General features: G+C 56.3%; 1 protein-coding gene across 1 annotated transcript in view; it reads left to right on the top strand.

Annotated features, from left to right (window-relative positions):
- The window catches only part of LOC140425674 (uncharacterized), a 456,765-nt gene that overhangs the window by 180,216 nt on the left and 254,779 nt on the right, over positions 1-21,770 (top strand). The window contains exons 16-17 of the mRNA XM_072510172.1: positions 15,328-15,393; positions 17,244-17,354. Coding sequence (XP_072366273.1) covers positions 15,328-15,393; positions 17,244-17,354 — 177 coding nt within the window. The remainder of the gene's footprint in view (positions 1-15,327; positions 15,394-17,243; positions 17,355-21,770) is intronic.

Raw genomic sequence — 21,770 nt, 5'->3', positions numbered from 1 at the left:
CTGTGGGGAGTTTGCACTTTCATCCCCCGTGTCTGCGTGGGTTTCCTCCGGGTGCTCCGGTTTCCTCCCACAGTCCAAAGATGTGCAGGTTAGCTAGATCGCTCCTTATTGTCCAAAGTTAGGTGGGGTTACGGGGATAGGGCAGGAGATGGTGCCTGGGTAGATGCAGACGCGGTGTGACGAATGACCTCCTTCTGCACTGTAGGAATCCTAAGTTCTACGTTTAAGGGGCGAGCCCTCACGGCCCACATGACCTGCTCAGGGCCTATTGTGAGGGAATGTGCGAACCACGCCCAATGGGGAAAAAACACCCAGGGCCCCGTACAGTGTGAAGCCGGGAGTCAGTGAGTGAAGACCCATTTGGGGACTCTGTGCCTGTGTACAGTTTACCGTTTACTTGTTATCAATTATCCCTGTAACAATATGGATATTGTATGGGAGATAAAGGGTTAACAATTTCATGTAAATACATCTGACCACCAGATGGTGATCAAGAGCAGTCACATATATATCACGTGACAGCCCTTGGTTCGGGGAGAAGGTGTTTAGGTGTGAGAGAGTGTAGTTGTGTATTTGAGAGTTATGTAGAGATCGTTACAGCATAGTTTATTTTAGCAACCTTTGTCCTGAGGAATACATTAAAATCTAGTTCAAAGTAGTGTTAATGAATCAGCTTTGTTAATTTACATAGCTTGTAGTTCATTGTTAAACACGACGCATTCAAGCCATCCAGACAAAGGAACCAGAGAACATCACAGAGTGCGGCTTGGTTTTATAAGAAGCCTCCACAGTATTGCCTCGAGCCACCACACTTGCAAACTGCTTTCTCAACCTTTCCTGCCACTTTCAATGATCTATGCACATATGTACCAGGTCCGGGGCAGCACGGTGGCACAGAAGGAGGCTGCCTCACGGCGTCGAGGTCCCAGGTTCGATCCCGGCTCTGGGTCACTGCCCGTGTGGAGTTTGCACATTCTCCCCGTGTTTACGTGGGATTCACCCCCTCACCCCAAAGATGTGCAGGGGAGGTGGATTGGCCACGCTAAATTGCCCCTTAATTGGAAAAAATAAAATTGGGTACTCTAAATTTATTTTTAAAATTATGTACCAGGTCCCACTGATTCTGCACCCATTTTAGAATGCCATCATTTAATTTTTTATTTACAGCACAGAAGGTGGCCATTCAGCCCATCGTTCTGCTCCGGCTCCCAAAAGAGCAACCTTGCTAGTCCCATTCTCCAGCTCTATCTCTGTCGCGCTCTAAATTCATCACTTTGAAATATACATCCAGCTCTCTTTTGAAACCTGTGGAATCTGCCTCCGCCACTCTCCCAGGCAACACATTCCAAATCCCAAGATATTTCTCCTCATCTCACTCCAAGCTCTCTTGCTGCCCATCCTGAATTTGCGACCCCTAGTCACTGACTTACCAACTGGAGGAAACAGAATACCCTTCTTTACCCTGTCAAAATTTCTAATAATTTTGAACACCTCAATAAGGTTGTCTCTTAATCTTCTCTGGTCTGTTGGATGCCGTTCCTCCAGTTGAGTCCTGGATGTTCCCTCATTTAGTTCCCTCATCCGCATAATCAACAGTTGGGGTCCGAGCACAGATCGCTGCGGCACCCCACTCATCACAGCCTGCCAATCAGAAAAAGGCCCATTTATGTCAACTTGTTGCTTCCTTTCTACTAACCAGCTTTCTATCCATTTCAAGAAGTCTTACAACACCAGGTTAAAGTCCAACAGGTTTGTTTTGAATCACGAGCTTTCGGAGCACAGCTCCTTCATCAAAGTCATCAGGTCATCAAAGTTGCTAGAGGGATGGAGTTTAAGACTAGGGAGGTTATGCTGCAATTATATAAGGTGTTAGTGAGGCCACACCTGGAGTATTGTGTTCAGTTTTGGTCTCCTTACTTGAGAAAGGACGTACTGGCACTGGAGGGTGTGCAGAGGAGATTCACTAGGTTAATCCCAGAGCTGAAGGGGTTGGATTACGAGGAGAGGTTGAGTAGACTGGGACTGTACGCATTGGAATTTAGAAGAATGTGGGGGGATCTTATAGAAACATATAAAATTATGAAGGGAAAAGATAGGATAGATGCGGGCCGGTTGTTTCCACTGGCGGGTGAAAGCAGAACTAGGGGGCATAGCCTCAAAATAAAGCGAAGTAGATTTAGGACTGAGTTTAGGAGGAACTTCTTCACCCAAAGGGTTGTGAATCTAAGGAATTCCCTGCCCAGTGAAGCAGTTGAGGCTCCTTCATTGAATGTTTTCAAGATAAAGGTAGATAGTTTTTTGAAGAATAAAGGTGTTCAGGCCGGAAAGTGGAGCTGAGTCCACAAAAGATCAGCTATGATCTCATTGAATGGCGGAGCAGGCTCGAGAGGCCAGATGACCTTCTCCTCCTCCTAGTTCTTATGTTCTTATGTTCTAAAGCTGAACCTGATACATCTCCAACAAAACTTAAGTCCCTCGCTGAATCCTTTTCATGGGACACTGGCATCAGTTTTGGGACAGGGGGGACCTATACCGTTGGGATGGTCTCCACCTGAACCGAGCTGGTACCAGTGTTCTGGCAAAAAGAATAAATAAAGATTGGGGGGGAAGGGAAAGTCAGGGAACCAAGAGGTGAAGTAATCAGTGGGAAGCGTAGCTGCTTAGGAATACAAAAAAGCACAAAAAGACAGAACTCAGGAGAGGTTACGATAGTCCCCATCCCACAAAATATGACACAGTGTATGGAAAGGCTCAGTAAACCAAGGTCCACCACACTAAGAAAACAAAAAGGGACGGTCAATAGAGAATTAAAGGTGCTATATTTAAATGCGCGCAGTGTACAGAACAAGGTAGATGAGCTTGTGGCCCAGATTGTGACTGGCAGGTATGATGTGGTAGGCATCACAGAGACATGGTTTCAGGGGGTTCAGGACTGGCATTTAAACATCCAGGGATTCACAACCTATCGAAAAGACAGGGAGGTGGGCAGAGGGGGCGGGGTTGCCTTGTTAATTAGGAATGAAATTAAATCAATAGCACTAAATGACATAGGGTCAGATGATGTGGAGTCTGTGTGGGTAGAGTTGAGGAACCACAAAGGCAAAAATACCATAATGGGAGTTATGTACAGGCCTCCAAACAGTGGTCAGGACCGGGGGCACAAAATGCACCACGAAATAGAAAGTGCATGTCAGAAAGGCAAGGTCACAGTGATCATGGGGGACTTTAATATGCAGGTGGACTGGGTAAATAATGCTGCCAGTGGACCCAAGGGGCGTCATTCTCCGACCCCCCAGAGGGACGGAGAATGGCCGTTGGCCGCCGTGAATCCCGCCCCCGCCCCCGCCGAAGTCTCCGAAGGGAGAAAAGTCGGCGGGGCGTTAATGGCGCCGCTGCCGCGGAGAACGTCACGGGTCTGCGCAAGGCAGCCGATTTTCGGCCTGCCGATATTCTCCCTCCCGGATGGGCCGAAGTCCCGTCGACATGATGACCGTTCACGTCGACGTGAATCAAACCTCCTTTTCATCGGCGTGACCCGGTGCTCCAGGCTCACGCCGACCAGCGTGGAGGTGAGTGACGGCCTGGGGGGTTGGCTCTGGGCAGCAATGGCGTGGCCGCAGTCTGATTGCGTGAGGAGAGGTGTGTCTCGGCTTGTGTGTGTGTGTGTGCGGCGGGGGGGGGGGGGTTGGTTAGAGTAGGCTGGGCTCCGGGGGAGTGCCGGGAGGGGGTCCGTGCCGGGGTGGAGGTTGGGGAGGGGGTCCGTGCTGGGGTGGAGGTTGGGGAGGGGGTCCGTGCCGGGGTGGAGGTTGGGGAGGGGGTCCGTGCCGGGGTAGAGGTTGGGGAGGGGGTCCGTGCCGGGGTGGAGGTTGGGGAGGGGGTCCGTGCCGGGGTGGAGGTTGGGGAGGGGGTCCGTGCCGGGGTGGAGATTGGGGGTTGGGGGGGGTCCGTGCTGGGGAGGGGGTCCGTGCCGGGGTGGAGGTTGGGGAGGGGGTCCGTGCCGGGGTGGAGGTTGGGGAGGGGGTCCATGCTGGGGTGGAGGTTGGGGAGGGGGTCCGTGCTGGGGTGGAGGTTGTGGAGGGGGTCCGTGCCGGGGTGGAGGTTGGGGAGGGGGTCCGTGCCAGGGTGGGGGTTGGGGGTTGGGGGGGTCCGTGCCGGGGTGGAGGTTGGGGAGGGGGTCCGTGCCGGGGTGGAGGTTGGGGAGGGGGTCCATGCCGGGGTGGGGGTTGGGGGTTGGGGGGGGGTCCGTGCCGGGGTGGAGGTTGGGGAGGGTGTCCGTGCCGGGGTGGAGGTTGGGGGTTGGGGGGATCCGTGCTGGGGTGGAGGTTGGGGAGGGGGTCCGTGCTGGGGTGGAGGTTGGGGAGGGGGTCCGTGCCGGGGTGGAGGTTGGGGGTTGGGGGGGGTCCGTGCTGGGGTGGAGGTTGGGGGTTGGGGGCGGTCCGTGCCGGGGTGGAGGTTGGGGGGGGCCCGTGCCGGGGTGGAGGTTGGGGGTTGGGGGGGGTCCGTGCTGGGGTGGAGGTTGGGGAGGGGGCGGTCCGTGCTGGGGTGGAGGTTGGGGGTTGGGGGGGGTCCGTGCCGGGGTGGAGGTTGGGGGTTGGGGTGGTCCATGCTGGGGTGGAGGTTGGGGGTTGGGGGGGTCCGTGCTGGGGTGGAGGTTGGGGAGGGGGTCCGGGCCGGGGTGGAGGTTGGGGGTTGGGGGAGGTCCGTGCTGGGGTGGAGGTTGGGGAGGGGGTCCGTGCTGGGGTGGAGGTTGGGGATTGGGGGGGTCCTTGCCGGGGTGGAGGTTGGGAGTTGGGGGGGGGTCTGTGCTGGGGTGGAGGTTGGGTGTTGGGGGGATCCGTGCCGGGGTGGAGGTTGGGGGTTGGGGGGGTCCATGCTGGGGTGGAGGTTGGGGAGGGGGTCCGTGCTGGGGTGGAGGTTGGGGAGGGGGTCCGTGCTGGGGTGGAGGTTGGGGGGGGTCCGTGCCGGGGTGGAGGTTGGGGGTTGGGGGGTCCGTGCCGGGGTGGAGGTTGGGGGTTGGGGGGGGTCCGTGCTGGGGTGGAGGTTGGGGAGGGGGTCCGTGCCGGGGTGGAGGTTGGGGGTTGGGGGGGTCCGTGCCGGGGTGGAGGTTGGGGAGGGGGTCCGTGCTGGGGTGGAGGTTGGGGGTTGGGGGGGGTCCGTGCTGGGGTGGAGGTTGGGGAGGGGGTCCGTGCTGGGGTGGAGGTTGGGGAGGGGGTCCGTGCTGGGGTGGAGGTTGGGGGTTGGGGGGGGTCCGTGCCGGGGTGGAGGTTGGGGGTTGGGGGGGTCCGTGCCGGGGTGGAGGTTGGGGGTTGGGGGGGGTCCGTGTTGGGGTGGAGGTTGGGGAGGTGGTCCGTGACGGGGTGGAGGTTGGGGGTTGGGGGGGGTCCGTGCCGGGGTGGAGGTTGGGGGTTGGGGGGGGTCCGTGCTGGGGTGGAGGTTGGGGGTTGGGGGGGTGTCCGTGCCGGGGTGGAGATTGGGGAGGGGGTCCGTGCTGGGGTGGAGGTTGGGGGTTGGGGGGGGTCCGTGCTGGGGTGGAGGTTGGGGAGGGGGTCCGTGCTGGTGTGGTGGTTGGGGAGGGGGTCCGTGCCGAGGAGGGTGATGGGAGGGCAAATGAGTTGGTCCACCTGGCCAGGTGCCAGCCTCCAACAGTTGGACCCATGCGGTCCATGCCACCTGGCTGGGGGGAGGAGGGGATATGGGCAATGATGACATGTCGTCGTTCCCCTCCCCCCCACCAGGCCGTCATGTTTTCAGATCATCCAGCGATGTTGGCCGCCGTGGTGGCAGCCGCTCATGTCTGTGTTGCCCTGGATGAGGAGGAGGAGCGTGCCAGAGAGGCGGCGCAGGCTGCCGCAGAGGGGCAGGCGGCAGCCGCCCAGGCTGGAGGGTCACCTGACCGACAGGACGAGGAGGGGGAGGAGGACGTCGCGGCCCCACGGCAACGGAGGCACCCGAGGGCGCCCCGTGTGTACCGGCCCCGGCAGTCATACCAGGACCTCACGGACCGGGAATGCAGGAGGAGACTCCGGATGAGCCGGGAAACCGTGGCACACATCTGCCACCTGCTGGCACACCTGTCACCGCGTGGCACTGGCGGGGGACACCCTCTCCCCGTGTCCGGCAAGGTTACGGTGGCCCTGAACTTTTATGCAACGGGGTCATTCCAGGCACCGAGTGGGGACCTGTCCGGCATATCGCAGACATCGGTGCACCGGTGCATCCGGGCAGTGACAGATGCCCTTTATGCCATGGCGCACCGCTACATCCGCTTCCCCGTGGACCGAGCCAGCCAAGATGCCCGGGCCGTGGGCTTCTCTGCCGTGGCCGGGTTCCCCATGGTCCAGGGCGCGATCGATGGGATGCACGTCGCCATGCGGCCACCTGCAGATAACAGGGCCGTGTTCACTAATAGGAAGGGGACCTATTCGATGAACGTACAGGTGGTCTGCGACCACGGCATGATGATCCTGCACGTCTGCGCCCGTCACCCAGGCAGTGTACACGACTCATTCGTGTTGTCGCGGTCATCCATCCCCGGCATGTACGAGGGCGCCATCCCCGGCTGAGGGGCTGGTTGCTGGGCGACAGGGGCTACCCATTGCGATCGTGGCTGATGACGCCTATACGGAGGCCACGCAATGAGGCGGAGAACCACTACAATGATGCCCATGTAGCGACAAGGGGAGTGATCGAGAGGTGCTTTTGCGTGCTGAAGATGCGTTTCAGATGCCTGGACCTCTCTGGGGGCGCCCTCCAGTATCGGTCAGATAGGGTCGGCCGCATCATTGTGGTGTGCTGCGTCCTGCACAACATAGCCCAGCAGAGGGGCGATGTGTCGCAGGCAGAGGAGGGCGGAGTGGAGGAGCAGCAGGAAGAGGCACAGTCCTCCCCAGATGAGGGGGATGGGGGCAATGGTCAGGGCAGACGGGGTAGACACAGGCGGGTGGCTGTCCACCGTTACCGGCTGGCCCAGCGGGCACGGGACAGACTGATAGCCGCCCGCTTCACTGACTAGATGGGCGTGGGAATCGGGTAGTATGGCCACAGACCGCACACCATGGCAACAGCCGACCACCCACACCCCCCACCCATCCACCCACCCAGCACCCTCACCCCCCTCCCCAACCCCACCCACCCCACCCGCATGCACACACACCCCCCCCCCCCCATTGCCGATCCACCGGCGGCACAACGGGCCGGGCTCACACAGTTGCGGGTGGACGCGTGTCTATCGCAGGCCATGGAGGATGATGACAACCCGCCCTGCGATGAGCTCCTGGCTCTACATCGTTGGACTATGTCTGACCCATGGCCACAGTACCACCATCCACCCGGACCATCCCTGCATGCGGCTGTGACACTGCAGCGCACGGTCCCGTCCTCTGCCCGGGGGATGTTGATGGCGGCCCAGGGGGAAGGGGGCAGACTCACCTGGGGCTGAGGTAAGACCACCCCTCACACACACACTTGCGCTCAACGTACATGACACCCCCGCACACTTTGGACAGAGCACAAAGGCAGCTTCTGTAGGTGTAACATTGACTTTAATAACGAAAGGAGTTCATGCACGTGCCCTAGCCCCTAAAACTCATCTGTGCCCTGCACCCGTGCCAACTTACTCAGTGTCTAATTGTTTGGCCTTACGGGCCCTTTGACTACGTCTACGTGGTTCCCCAGACGGTACAGCAGAACTGGAGGTGGACTCCTGTGATTCCTGCCCTCTGACACTGGATCCCTTTGGCGGCCGTTTCCTGGGGCGTCCTGGCCTAAATGGGCCAGGCTGCGGCCCGGGCGACTGGGATGGCGAGCTGCCAGCCTGTCCTGCCCGTTGCCCACCCGATGCACCTGGGACGGAAGGGGGGGAGTCCGAGGTGTTGTGGTGTACCGGGACCTCCCCCACAGAGGGAGCCGGGACGGACCACACCACCTCCTCCTCCCTCGGGGTGCCCGATGGCCCCCAGGCCTCTACATGGGTGGGGGATGCGAACGGACTGGCTATCCGACGCCCCCCCGACATCTGGCGCTGCCAGTCCTGGAGGCCCGTGCTGGTATCGACAGGGGTCTGCAGGTTTGCAGCCATGGAGCCCAGGGTGTTGGCCAACCCTGTCTGTGACAGTGCGACGCCGGCTCGCACATGGCCACTGGCGCCGATGCCCTCAGCGATGGCCTGCTGAGACTGGGCCATGGCCTGCAGAGACTGGGCCATGGCCTGCTGAGACTGGTCCATGGCCTGCTGAGACTGGGCCATGGCCTGCTGAGACTGGGCTATGGCCTGCTGAGACTGGGCCATGGCCTGCTGAGACTGAGCCATGGCCTGCTGAGACTGGGCCATGGCCTGCTGAGACTGGGCCATGGCCTGCAGAGACTGGGCTATGGCGTTGAGCGCCTCTGCCATCTGGCGCTGGCACTGGCTCATGGCCTCCTGTGAGAGGGCAGCCATTTCCTGGGCCACAGACGCCGCCTGCACGGAAGGCCCCAGGCCTCGCAAACCGTTCCCCATGTCTGACACCGTCGCACCCATTGCCTCCACCGCGGACGCCACCCGTGTGGTGTCAGCCTGGGTGGCACGCATGACCGGGACCACTCCCAGCTCCTGGACGCGGGTGGACTCCTCCACCTGCGACTGCAGCCTCCGCAAGCCGCCCGTCACCCTCTTCGCTCGTCTCCGGGTCGGTGGTTGCATCGGATCTATGTGTGGGTGTGGTAACTGCAGGAACCCGGGATCCACCTGGGCGGCAGATGTTCGCTTGGCCTGGGCTGCCCTCCGACCGACCGGTCCCTCTGCTGCTCCTACCTCCACCTGCTGTACCGGGACGGCTGTGTTGTGCGCACCAGTGAGTGTACCAGACGCCTCATCACTAAAGTGCCCAACCGTGGTGAGTGTTTCTGCGATGGTGGAGGGTGTTGGTGACAGCAGTGGCGTTGTGTCGTGCTCTTCGTCCCACTCTGACTCCATGGCACTTTGGGGTGGGGGTTCATCTCCACCCATCCACTCTGAGTCACTGTCCGGTATTTCGTCTTCCCGGGTAGGGGTGTCCTGGGTAGTGCTATCCCGGGTAGGGGTGTCCTGGGTAGTGGCGTCCCGGGTAGGAGTGCCCTGGGTAGTGGTGTCCTGGGTAGTGGTGTCCTGGGTAGTGGTGTCCTGGGTAGTGGTGTCCTGGGTAGTGGTGTCCTGGCTCGGATGTGACGGGGGCCTGTGGCTACCCCCCTCATCGCTGGGTGGTCGCTCCCGCACGTGACGGGGGTGTCATCTTCCTGTTGCTCCAGGTCTCTCCGTCTCCCGTGGTGTGCGAGGGGCATCCTGCGGGCGTCGCATGCTGGAGGGTCCAGGTCTCTCCGTCTCCCGTGGTCTCCGAGGGGCATCCTGCGGGCGTCGCATGCTGGAGGGTCCGGTTCTCTCCGTCTCCCGTGGTCTCCGAGGGGCATCCTGCGGGCGTCTCATGCTGGAGGGTCCGGGTCTCTCCGTCTCCCGTGGTCTCCGAGGGGCATCCTGCGGGCGTCGCATGCTGGAGGGTGCGGGTCTCTCCGTCTCCTGTGGTCTCCGAGGGGCATCCTGCGGGTGGTGTGCTTCTGCGGGGATGGGTGCCTGGACGTTTGGTCCTGCGATACACAATGAAGCATGCATGGTTAGACATCAGGCAGTGATCAGGTGATACGGGGGAGGGGGATATAGGGGAGGGGGGATATGAGGACGGGCTGTCGGTGGCTCACTTGCTGGTGGGCCCCCGACCTCTGCATCAGCAACCTCCCGGTCCTCAGGTCCGCCAGCCAGTTCCAGGGCCCTTTCCTCGTGTACGGTCAGTGGCCTCTCATCAGCGGGGCCTCCTCCAGTCCTCACATGCTCCCTATTGTTGTGTGCGCGCTTCTCCTGTGGGGGGGGGGGGGGTGGCAGGGGTAAAAGGCAACAGTGTTAGGCAGGTATATGAATGCACGCCATCGGTTGCGCGTGCATTGCAGAGGTTAAGGTTAGGGCTGGATTCACTTGGGGATATGGGGGAGGGGGGTATATGGGGGAGGGGGGATATGGGGGAGGGGGGGTATGGGGAGGGGGGATATGGGGGGTATGGGGGAGGGGGGATATGGGGGAGGGGGGATATGGGGGATATGGGGAGGGGGTTATGGGGAGGGGGGATATCGGGGATATGGGGGAGTGGGGATATGGGGAGGGGGGATATGGGGGATATGGGGGAGGGGGGGATATGGGGGAGGGGGGGATATGGGGGATGGGGGAGGGGGGATATGGGGGAGGGGGGATATGGGGGATATGGGGGAGGGGGGATATGGGGGAGGGGGGATATGGGGAGGGGGGATATGGGGAGGCTCACCCTGCCTGCTCTGACGAGGTCGTTCACCTTCTTGTGGCACTGGGTGCCTGTCCGTGGTGTCAGGGCCACAGCGGTGACGGCCTCTGCCACTTCCCTCCACAGACGCCGGCTGTGGCGTGGGGCAACTCTGCGGCCGTGCCCGGGATACAGGGCGTCCCTCCTCTGCTCCACCGCGTCCAGGAGCGCCTCCACATCGCGTGACTCGAACCTCGAGGCTGAGCGACGGCCAGCCATCCAGTCGGGTGTTGCGGTCGGGTGTTCCGGTCGGTTGGGGGGGAGCTGCACGGCCTTATGAGCCGTCACACCGTGCAGCGCGTATGACGCTGCACGGCGTGAACCACTACGCAAGCGCGGATCCCGTTAGGTCGCTGCTAGCCCATTTCGGGCCGGAGACTATCGTCCCATTTTTATGACGTGACGCAAGTGGGATTTGCGCCGTTTTTTGCACCGATCGGCGGACTTTCCGCCGATAACGGAGAATTTCGCCCAAGGAAAGGGAATTCATTGAATGTTTACAGGAGGGCTTTTTGGAACAGCTTGTGATGGAGCCCACGAGGGAACAGGCCATTCTGGACTTAGTGTTATGTAATGAGCCAGATTTGATTAAAGATCTTAAAGTAAGGGAGCACTTAGGAGGCAGTGATCATAATATGGTAGAATTCAATCTCCAATTTGAAAGAAAGAAGGTAGAATCAGATGTAAAGGTGTTACAGTTAAATAAAGGTAACTACAGGGGCATGAGGGAGGAACTGACAAAAATCGACTGGGAGCAGAGCCTAGTGGGAAAGACAGTAGAACAGCAATGGGAGGAGTTTCTGGGAGTAACTGAGGACACAGTGCAGAGGTTCATCCCAAAGAAAAGAAAGGTTATCAGAGGGGGGATTAGGCAGCCATGGCTGACAAAGGAAGTTAGGGAATGCATCAAAGCAAAAGAGAAAGCCTATAATGTGGCAAAGAGTAGTGGGAAGTCAGAAGATTGGGAAGGCTACAAAAACAAACAGAGGATAACAAAGAGAGAAATAAGGAAAGAGAGGATCAAATATGAAGGTAGGCTAGCCAGTAATATTAGGAATGATAGTAAAAGTTTCTTTAAATACATGAAAAACAAACGGGAGGCAAAAGTTGACATTGGGCCGCTTCAAAATGACGCTGGTAATTCTGTGATGGGAGACAAGGAAATAGCTGAGGAACTAAATAAGTACTTTGCGTCAGTCTTCACAGTAGAAGACTTGAGTAATATCCCACCAATTCCGGAGAGTCAGGGGGCAGAGTTGAATATGGTAGCCATCACAAAGGAGAAAGTGCTAGAGAAACTAAGAGGTCTAATAATTGATAAATCTCCGGGCCCAGATGGACTACATCCTAGAGTTCTAAAGGAGATAGCTGAAGAAATAGTGGAGGCGTTAGTTATGATCTTTCAAAAGTCACTGGAGTCCGGGAAAGTCCCAGAGGATTGGAAAATCGCTGTTGTAACCCCCCTGTTCAAGAAGGGAACAAGGAAAAAGATGGAAAATTATAGGCCAATTAGCCTAACCTCGGTTGTTGGCAAGATTCTAGAATCCATTGTTAAGGATGAGATTTCTAAATTCTTGGAAGTGCAGGGTCAGATTAGGACAAGTCAGCATGGATTTAGTAAGGGGAGATCGTGCCTGACAAACCTGTTAGAGTTCTTTGAAGAGATAACAAATAGGTTAGACCAAGGAGAGGCAATGGTTGTTATCTATCTTGACTTCCAAAAGGCCTTTGAAAAGGTGCCTCACGGGAGACTGCTGAGTAAAATAAGGGCCCATGGTATTCGAGGCAAGGTACTAACATGGATTGACGATTGGCTGTCAGGCAGAAGGCAGAGAGTTGGGATAAAAGGTTCTTTTTCGGAATGGCAACCGGTGACGAGTGGTGTCCCGCGGGGTTCAGTGTTGGGGCCACAGCTGTTCTCTTTATATATTAACGATCTAGATGACGGGACTGGGGGCATTCTGGCTAAGTTTGCCGATGATACAAAGATAGGTGGAGGGGCAGGTAGTATGGAGGAGGTGGGGAGGCTGCAGAAAGATTTAGACAGTTTAGGAGAGTGGTCCAAGAAATGGCTGATGAAATTCAACGTGGGCAAGTGCGAGGTCTTGCACTTTGGGAAAAAGAATAGAAGCATGGACTATTTTCTAAACGGTGACAAAATTCATAATGCTGAAGTGCAAAGGGACTTGGGAGTCCTAGTCCAGGATTCTCTAAAGGTAAACTTGCAAGTTGAGTCCGTAATTAAGAAAGCAAATGCAATGTTGTCATTCATCTCAAGAGGCTTGGAATATAAAAGCAGGGATGTACTTCTGAAGCTTTATAAAGCATTAGTTAGGCCCCATTTAGAATACTGTGAGCAATTTTGGGCCCCACACCTCAGGAAGTACATACTGGCACTGGAGCGGGTCCAGTGGAGATTCACACGGATGATCCCAGGAATGGTAGGCCTAACATACGATGAACGTCTGAGGATCCTGGGATTATATTCATTGGAGTTTAGGAGGCTGAGGGGAGATCTAATAGAAACTTACAAGATAATGAATGGCTTAGATAGGGTGGATGTAGGGAAGTTGTTTCCATTAGCAGGGGAGACGAGGACCCGGGGGCACAGCCTGAGAATAAAAGGGAGTCACTTTAGAACAGAGATGAGGAGAAATTTCTTCAGCCAGAGAGTGGTGGGTCTGTGGAATTCATTGCCACAGAGGGCGGTGGAGGCCGGGACGTTGAGTGTCTTTAAGACAGAAGTTGATAAATTCTTGATTTCTCGAGGAATTAAGGGCTATGGAGAGAGAGCGGGTAAATGGAGTTGAAATCAGCCATGATTGAATGGTGGAGTGGACTCGATGGGCCGAATGGCCTTACTTCCGCTCCTATGTCTTATGGTCTTATGGAATCAAGGGCATGGATGATAATTGTAGCGTCCTCATCGCTCCCCTCATTCCTCACCAGGATAGTCTAGGGGCCCTTCCCTTGTATGGAGGCCCAAACAATCACCATCCACCATCCTTCTCCATCTTGTTGCATTTGTCCTCAACTTCTCCTTTGACTCTATTTACTTCCTCCAAATAAAAGGCATAGAGTTGGATTCTACAGTCCCCCAGCCGTGTGTTTCTCTGCACGTGCTCTTCGCTGGCAATGGGGGTTCTCTACTCCTGCCCCTTGTCAATGGGATTTCCCATTGAAGCCACCCCACGCCACTGGGAAACCGCTGGCAGGGCACGCTGCCGGCAGGAAAGGGGAATCCAACTGGCCGGAGAATTCCGGCCATATTTGTGGGAACCCAAATGGGTCCTGTAGTGTTTGCCGTCCTTTTCATGGAATGTCTGAAGCGTTTGTTGTTCCATCCTCCTCAGGTCCCCTCCCTAAACTCTTGCTCCTGGCATTTTGACGTCTATTGCTTCCACTTGCTTCCCAATCTCACCGATGCTGGAAAATTCCAGCAACTATTCTTCCCATTTCGACCCGCTCCTCAACATCACACGGTCCAGCTCAGATTCCTCTTTTCCTTGACTCCCCTATTTCCATCGCTCGGGATAAGTTGTCAGCCAACCTATTGACTCCCACACTTTCTCCCACGCCAAGATACAATCTGTTATGATAACCAAATGGTTCAAAGTGCAACATAACTGAATGTACACCATTCCTAATTAAGCTTCAGCTAAAATTCATGGCAGCTGTGGGGCGGGATTCTCCGACCCCCCGCCGGGTCGGAGAATCGCCAGGGAGCAGCGTGACTCCCGCCCCCGCCAGCTGCCGAATTCTCCGGCGCCGGCGCTGGCAGCGGCCCCCCTGGCGATTCTCCGGCCTGCGATGTTGGCCTCCGGGGTCCTCGGGGGGGATCTGGCCCAGCGGGGGGGGTGCCCCCATGGTGGCCTGGCCCGCGATCGGAGCCCACTGATCCGCGGGCGGGCCTGTGCCGTGGGGGCACTCTATTCCTCTGCGCCGGCTGGCGTAACGGTCCGCCATGGCCGGCGCAGAGAAGAACCCCCCTGCACATGAGCGGGAGCGCCAGGGTGTGCTGGGGCCCTTCGGCGGTGGTTGGCGCGACGCAAACCACTCCGTCGCCGGCCTAGCCCCTGAAGGTGCAGAGTATTCCGCACCTTCGGGGCGGCCTGACGCCAGAGTGGTTCACGCCACTCCTTCGCACCTGAGTTGCCCGCCCCGCCGGTTTCCGAAGAATCCCGGCCCCCTCCTTCGCACCTGAGTTGCCCGCCCCGCCGGTTTCCGAAGAATCCCGGCCCCCTCCTTCGCGCTGGAGTTACCCGCTCCGCCGGTTTCCGAAGAATCCCGGCCCCCTCCTTCGCGCTGGAGTTACCCGCCCCGCCGGTTTCCGAAGAATCCCGGCCCCCTCCTTCGCGCTGCAGCTACCCGTCCCGCCGGTTTCCGAAGAATCCCTGCCCCCTCCTTCGCGCTGCAGCTACCCGTCCCGCCGGTTTCCGAAGAATCCCGGCCCCCTCCTTCGCGCTGCAGCTACCCGTCCCGCCGGTTTCCGAAGAATCCCTGCCCCCTCCTTCGCGCTGCAGCTACCCGTCCCGCCGGTTTCCGAAGAATCCCGGCCCCCTCCTTCGCGCTGGAGTTACCCGCCCCGCCGGTTTCCGAAGAATCCCAGCCCCCTCCTTCGCGCTGGAGTTACCCGCTCCGCCGGTTTCCAAAGAATCCCGGCCCACTCCTTCGCACCTGAGTTGCCCGCCCCGCCGGTTTCCGAAGAATCTCGGCCCCCTCCTTCGCGCTGGAGTTACCTGCCCCGCCGGTTTCCGAAGAATCCCGCCAATGATGAATTTAAATCTCCACTGCAGCTGCTTTCTATGACGAATGAAAATGGGTCTATTTTATTGCTAATTCTGGTAGAGTACAGTACTCTGCTGAATTGTTATTTCCAAAATTGAACTTGATCGACACATTGCCAAAATAAATGCTGGAATTATTTTGTTTGATATGTTAACGTACAAATGCTGAATGAGGACTCACATTCTTCCTCCTCTTTTCACAGCGGAATCGAGTAAAGATGAGAGTGACCTGACGTTGGATCAGCTGAATGAAATGTTCCCTCCAAACAGTAAGTCAGCTAAAGTACTCATGTTCAACAAGATGTTTCAGAATGGGCAATGAGTTCACCAAAAGGCTATGCCCCATGTCACGGTGAACTGACTCGGGTGAGATTTCTAAGATCCCTGGTAGCATGTCTGTTGTAGTGATCTCTGTATGTGCATGTACACACGGGGTTAATGTGTAATCAGTAGCACCACATGATCACTAGCGGGCCGGACCAACAGGGGTATAAAAGCAACCGCATTGGGTCTTTCTCCCCCTCTTTTGGATGGACTGTGACCAGGACAGGAGTATCAGATTAGCTCAGATGGTTAGTGTAGTTACTGTAGTTAGATCTTGTTAACCTTATCACTAGTATCAATGTTAAAGTAAAGAACTCACACAATTATTGTTATAGTTACTCAATAAACCTTTTGTTACCACTGGACGAGTTTGAGTCTTCTTCATCGAGATTCAGAAGACCTCATCAGTAACCAAGGTTTGAGTAACACATACTACACTCAATAGTATATCAAGACACACAGAGAAGTGTAATAAAAGATAATACAGGAGCGTAATAAAAGATCTGTCTTGCCAACTCCTCATCCAAACCGTAAACTAGGAACATGTTAAGTTAGTGAGCTGTCGTATTTATTCCATTCGTCATATCACTGGTGGGCATTTACTGCCTTAGGAGCCATGAGCACTGGTTTTATGGGGTTGAATGGCTGGCTTGGCCACTACAGAGGCCATTTAAAAGTCAACCATGTTGTGCATTAGCAAAAGTACTAATGTCCGACAGCATGTTTACAAATGGACAATGAGTTCACCTGAGGAGTTGGGGAGCATGTTGTACAACTCTGGCAATACAATGTGTGCAGTAAGCTACACGCTGATGGCGTTTTTGACCAACCCACTTTTCTGCCACAGGAACCGGATCCCGCCAATGTTCAGTGCAACATGAGAAATCGGAGCGGCTCGGCGGCACAGTGGCTAGCACTGCTGCCTCACAGCGCCAGGGTCCCGGGTTCAATTCCGGCCACGGCTGACTGTCTCTGTGGAGTTTGCACGTTCTCCCCGTGTCTGCGTGGGTTTCCTCCGGGTGCTCCGGTTTCCTCCCACAGTCCAAAGATGTGCAGGGTGGGTGGATTGACCATGCTATAGTGTCCAAAAGGTTAGGTGAGGTAACTGGGTTACAGAGGTAAGGTGGAGGCGTGGGCTTAATTAGGGTGCTCGTTCCAAGGGCCGGTGTTGACTCAATGGGCCGAATGCCCTCCTTCACTGTAAATTCTGTGAGAAAGCCATTTGGCCCCTTGAACTTGCCGCTCAAGAAGATGATGGCTGAATTGATTGTGGCATTAACTCCACTTTCCTGTCCAGCCCCTATAACCCTCAATTATGTGGATAGAAACACAAAACTCAGTCTTGAATTTACTCAATGACTGAGTCTCTCCGTGGAAGAGAATTCCCAGGAGGAATCTGAGAGAAGAAATTCCTCCTCATCTAAAATGGGCCGGCCCTTATTCCGAAACTATACACCTAATTCTACACCTCTCATGCTTGCTGGCTCATTTGTCTTGGCAGCTCAACCTATCAGAGTGGAACAGAGTGCTCCTGACGCTCATATTCCAACAATATCACACGGCTACAGGTATCAATCTGAGTACCCAGTCCTGACGTTCCGCAGTTTCACTCCCTGCTACCCACAGAACTTTGAACACCTCCCCATTCAAGATATCACATCTTTTTCTCTTGTTGTGGATATGTGGACACGGATAATAGGACACACAGCCCAGAAATAATGCCTGGGTTCAGAAATAAATCTTTTCAGGTGCGCGATTTTGACATTTGAAGTTGAACTCTTGTTCCTAATGGCAGATCAGCGAACCAGACACACATCTGAAGTTGGGAGGTGTGCAGGCAGAGGAGCCCCGAATAGAAGACATTCCCTTCCAGCCAACACACAGTTTCGACCCAGGGTAGCCACAGGTAAGATCAGTACGTTCTTGAAAATGGAGAAAGACTTTGGTGTGCAATTGGTCAATGCCAATGACCTGAAACTGGATCAGAATGAATTGCCAAACTGTTTTAAACCAGTCAGCACAAAGGAAAACCAGGAATGGTGTGAAACAGGACGGCAGATTCACAATGAGACTGTGCACACCACTGCTGAAGATTGCTTTCTCCCCCCGCTTGATTGAAGTACTTCATGACATAGCTTCCCAACCTGATGATAATGGCAGCTCCCCTTCTTTAAGAAAGGAAATCTGCCGTCCTTACCCGGTCTAGCCTGCACGTAACTCCAGATCCACTGTGATGTGGTTGACTCTTAACTGGATGCATAGCTTGGGTGTTTTCCTGTAGGTCCAGAATCACTGTTACTTTCCTTCCCAACCCATGTCAGGACCAGGCTGGTTACTACACGTCAATGTGCCACATACGAAGGGGAAAGGTTGCAGGCCCAGGTACCTGGCTACTTCTCTCCCAAGCCACGCAGTTGGAGCCAGTTCCGGGGATGAATGGTAATCCATAGGGGGGTGAATGATAATCCATAGGGGGGTGAATGGTAATCCATAGGGGGGTGAATGATAATCCATAGGGGGTGAATGGTAATCCATAGGGGGCGAATGATAATCCATAGGGGGACGAATGATAATCCATAGGGGGATGAATGGTAATCCATAGGGGGTGAATGGTAATCCATAGGGGGTGAATGGTAATCCATAGGGGGTGAATGATAATCCACAGGGGGATGAATGATAATCCATAGGGGATGAATGGCAATCCATAGGGGGGTGAATGATAATCCATAGAGGGTGAATGGTAATCCATAGGGGATGAATGATAATCCATAGGGGGTGAATGGTAATCCATAGGGGGGGTGAATGATAATCCATAGGGGGTGAATGGTAATTCATAGGGGGATGAATGGTAATCCATAGGGGGGTGAATGGTAATCCATAGGGGGGTGAATGGTAATCCATAGGGGGTGAATGGTAATCCATAGGGGGTGAATGGTAATCCATAGGGGGGTGAATGATAATCCGTAGGGGGGTGACTGGTAATCCATAGGGGGGTGAATGGTAATCCATAGGGGGGTGAATCGTAATCTATAGGGGGTGAATGGTAATCCATAGGAGGGTGAATGGCAATCCATAGGGGGTGAATGATAATCCGTAGGGGGGTGAATGGTAATCCATAGGGGGGTGAATGGTAATCCATAGGGGGGTGAATGGTAATCCGCAGGTCCAGGAACTAACATAAAAAGGTACAGGTTCATCAATCGATGGAATGTCTGACCGAGCGGCACGGTGGCACAGTGGTTGGCACTGCTGCCTCGCGGCGCCGAGGACCCGGGTGCGATCCCGGTCCCGGGTCACTGTCCGTGTGGAGTTTGAACATTCTCCCCGTGTCTGCGTGGGTCTCACCCCCACAACTCATAGATGTGCAGGGTAGGTGGATTGGCCAAGCAAAATTGCCCCTTAATTGGAAAAATTACAAACAAAGAATGGCTGACCCGTAGGGCGCGATGTAACGGGACAGAAACAGAGTCCTGTTTTGGGCATGTTTAGCGGGGTGTTTCCGACATCGCTATTTAATGGGACTTTGCCGTTTGTTTTGGCCTCGGCGAGGAACGCACTTGCACAATTTCCTGCACAGACAAGCTCAGTTCAGGAAGAGTATTTGCGGATCAGGGCGACATTTTAAAATGCCACCCCACTGTGCCCTCCGGACCACCCAACGTACCTCTTGCAGGGTCCTTGAGCCTCCTCCCCCCCCCACACACATTTTAAGGGCAAAGCATCCTCTGGCCCGATCACTGACACAGGCAACCTGGCATCCAGGCATCTTGGCACTGCCAGCCTGGCACCCTGGCAGTTCCCCAGCCAGCCTGGCAGTCCCACCCGGGTACATGGGCAGTGCCAGGATGGGACTGCCAGGGTGCCCGTGTGGCACTACCAAAGTGCCAAGCTGGCAATGCCAGAGGGAGAGCCAGGGTACCTCCCTGCCCAGAGCCCAACCACCCTGGCATCTCTAATGTCTTCCCATTTGTGGAAACCAGTACTAAACTGCGCCCTGGCAAGGTCTCCCAGCTGCGGCCGTAACTTTCCGGGCGCCGGGAAAATATTAATATTAGCCTAATGGGTGAGGGCGAGATCCAGATTGCGACCTCACGCGCGATTCCGTTAAATCTCGCCAGACATTCCGAGCGTCACAAATCTCGTAGAGATTCAACAGCCTCATCCAAGTTGGGTGTGACGAGGCCATTAAATCGCGCCCTTCATTGCTAAAGGCGTTAGTTTACTGAGGCATATTTGGGGAGCCTTTGATGCCTTTGGATGCTCCTTCCCCTTTAATGACCCTCACCTTTTTTCTAGTCATTTAGTGGTGTTGGAGCACATGTGGAGGAAATACTGGAATATGAATAGGCCCTATAGCAGATTGTAGCTGATCTACAACTTTACTTCATCTCATATCCCTTAATGCCTTTAGCGAACCAAGAAATGGTCAAACTCACATTTTTAATTTAGCAATCGATAGGACATCTGTATTTGCACAAATGAGGTTCAAACTTCTACCACCCTTTGCACAAAGAAGTATTTTTCAAAGGTCTGCCTCAATTGTTTTAACTATGTCCCGGACTTCACAATTAGCAGAAAGCTCTTTATTCCCCAATCAATTCCATCTATTCTCCTTAATATCTTTCCATGGAAACTTTGATAAATTCACTCCTTGGATGGGATTCTCCTTTTCTGAGACTCTGGTCTGGTTTCTTCCGTTGAAAGTGCCCTCCCCCCCGGCGATTCTCCGGGCGCCGATGTCCCGAGTGGCCGCCAGGTTGGCCGGGTGCCACTGGCGTGGGTTACTCCGGTCCCAGACAGCGGGACCTGGAAGGTGAGTCTGCGGGGGCCGTCCTGGAGGGGGGTTCGGGGGGGAACCGGCCCCGAGGGCGGGGGCCCCCACGGTGGCCTGGCCCGCGATCGGGGCCTACCGATCGGAGGGCGGGCTGGTTCCGCAGACCTATCTTACTCCTGGCTGGGCCCCTGTAGGGCTCTGCCATATTGCCCGGGGGCCGGCGCGTAGAAACCCCCCGCGCGTGCAGCGAACCACGCTGGCCATTCTCCGCATGCGCGAAAATACACCGGCGTTCTGCGCATGCGCGAACTCGCGCAGGCCGGCTGGAGCTACCGGGACCACTCCGGTGTCGGCTTAGCCCCCTAGGAAGGGGAGAATTCCTCACTTTCGGGGACCCTTGATGCCGGAGTGGTTGGTGGCGGTTTTCACGCCGGTGTAGAGACATAGCCCCAATATTGGAGAATCCCGCCCATGCAGTCCCACAACAGCAAAGCTGGCACCGCACCTGGACCGATTCTGCTGCTGTCAAGAGGTCAGCACCAGCGCCATGTGGAACACAATCACTTCTAACGAGAACGGCGCAGCATTCGCTGGATTCCTCAATGACACTCAGGAGGCTGCCAAGCTGCAGCCGCAGATACACACTGCACGCACACACCATCCCAGCCAACAGGATGGCAGCCAGGAGAGCAGCCCCAAGATTCACAGATGCCGAGCTGGAGACGCTACTGGACGCGGGAGGGGGGCCGGAGGAGTACCCTGTATCCCGGCCCTGGAAGCAGGCTGCCAACAGTCGCTGCTCACCATGCCTGGGCGCAGGTGGCAGAGGCGGTCAGCGCCGTGGGCGACATCTTTCGGACCGGCCAGCAGTGCCGCAAAAATCTACCCAACCTCCTCAGAGCGGCCAGGATGAGTTGGCAACACTGTGCCCCTGGCACCAGCCCCGCATCCCACACACCCGTCACCCCTCCTGCCACCCCCGCCTCCACACCCGGAGGGCGGACGAAACCCCCAACCTGTCTGACCCTGCACCACATGCCGGTACCCATACCAGCCGCCATGGCTGAGTGCCCTGGCCACTGAGTCTACCAGCTACCCACCCCGTGGGCTGCATGCGCCGGACTGTCTAACACTGTCATTTTCTGTTCCGCCCACCTCCCAGGTGAAGGCCGCGCACACCCGCCGGGAGCGGGAGAAGGCTGGAGGGGGACCGCTGGACCTGCGGCCCCTCACCGTGGAGCACAATCAGGTTGAATTTGGCCGCGGGCGATGAAGAGAGAACCTTAGTTGCCACCCCACCCTCACCCCCACACCACCCCCACCCCACACCACCCCCACCCCCACACCACCCTCACTCCCACACCACCCTCACCCCACCCCACCCTCACCCCACCCCACCCTCATCCCCACACCACCCCCACCCCACCCCACCCTCACCCCACCCCACCCTCACCCCCACACCACCCCCACCCCCACACCCACCTCACCCCCACACCACCCCCACCCCCACACCACCCTCACTCCCACACCACCCTCACCCCACCCCAC

This window comes from Scyliorhinus torazame, chromosome 6, assembly GCF_047496885.1.
Source record: "Scyliorhinus torazame isolate Kashiwa2021f chromosome 6, sScyTor2.1, whole genome shotgun sequence".
In the NCBI taxonomy this organism is placed as follows: Eukaryota; Metazoa; Chordata; class Chondrichthyes; order Carcharhiniformes; family Scyliorhinidae; genus Scyliorhinus; species Scyliorhinus torazame.
Note: the sequence above shows the minus strand (reverse complement) of the source record. Positions and strands in the feature narration are given on the sequence as shown.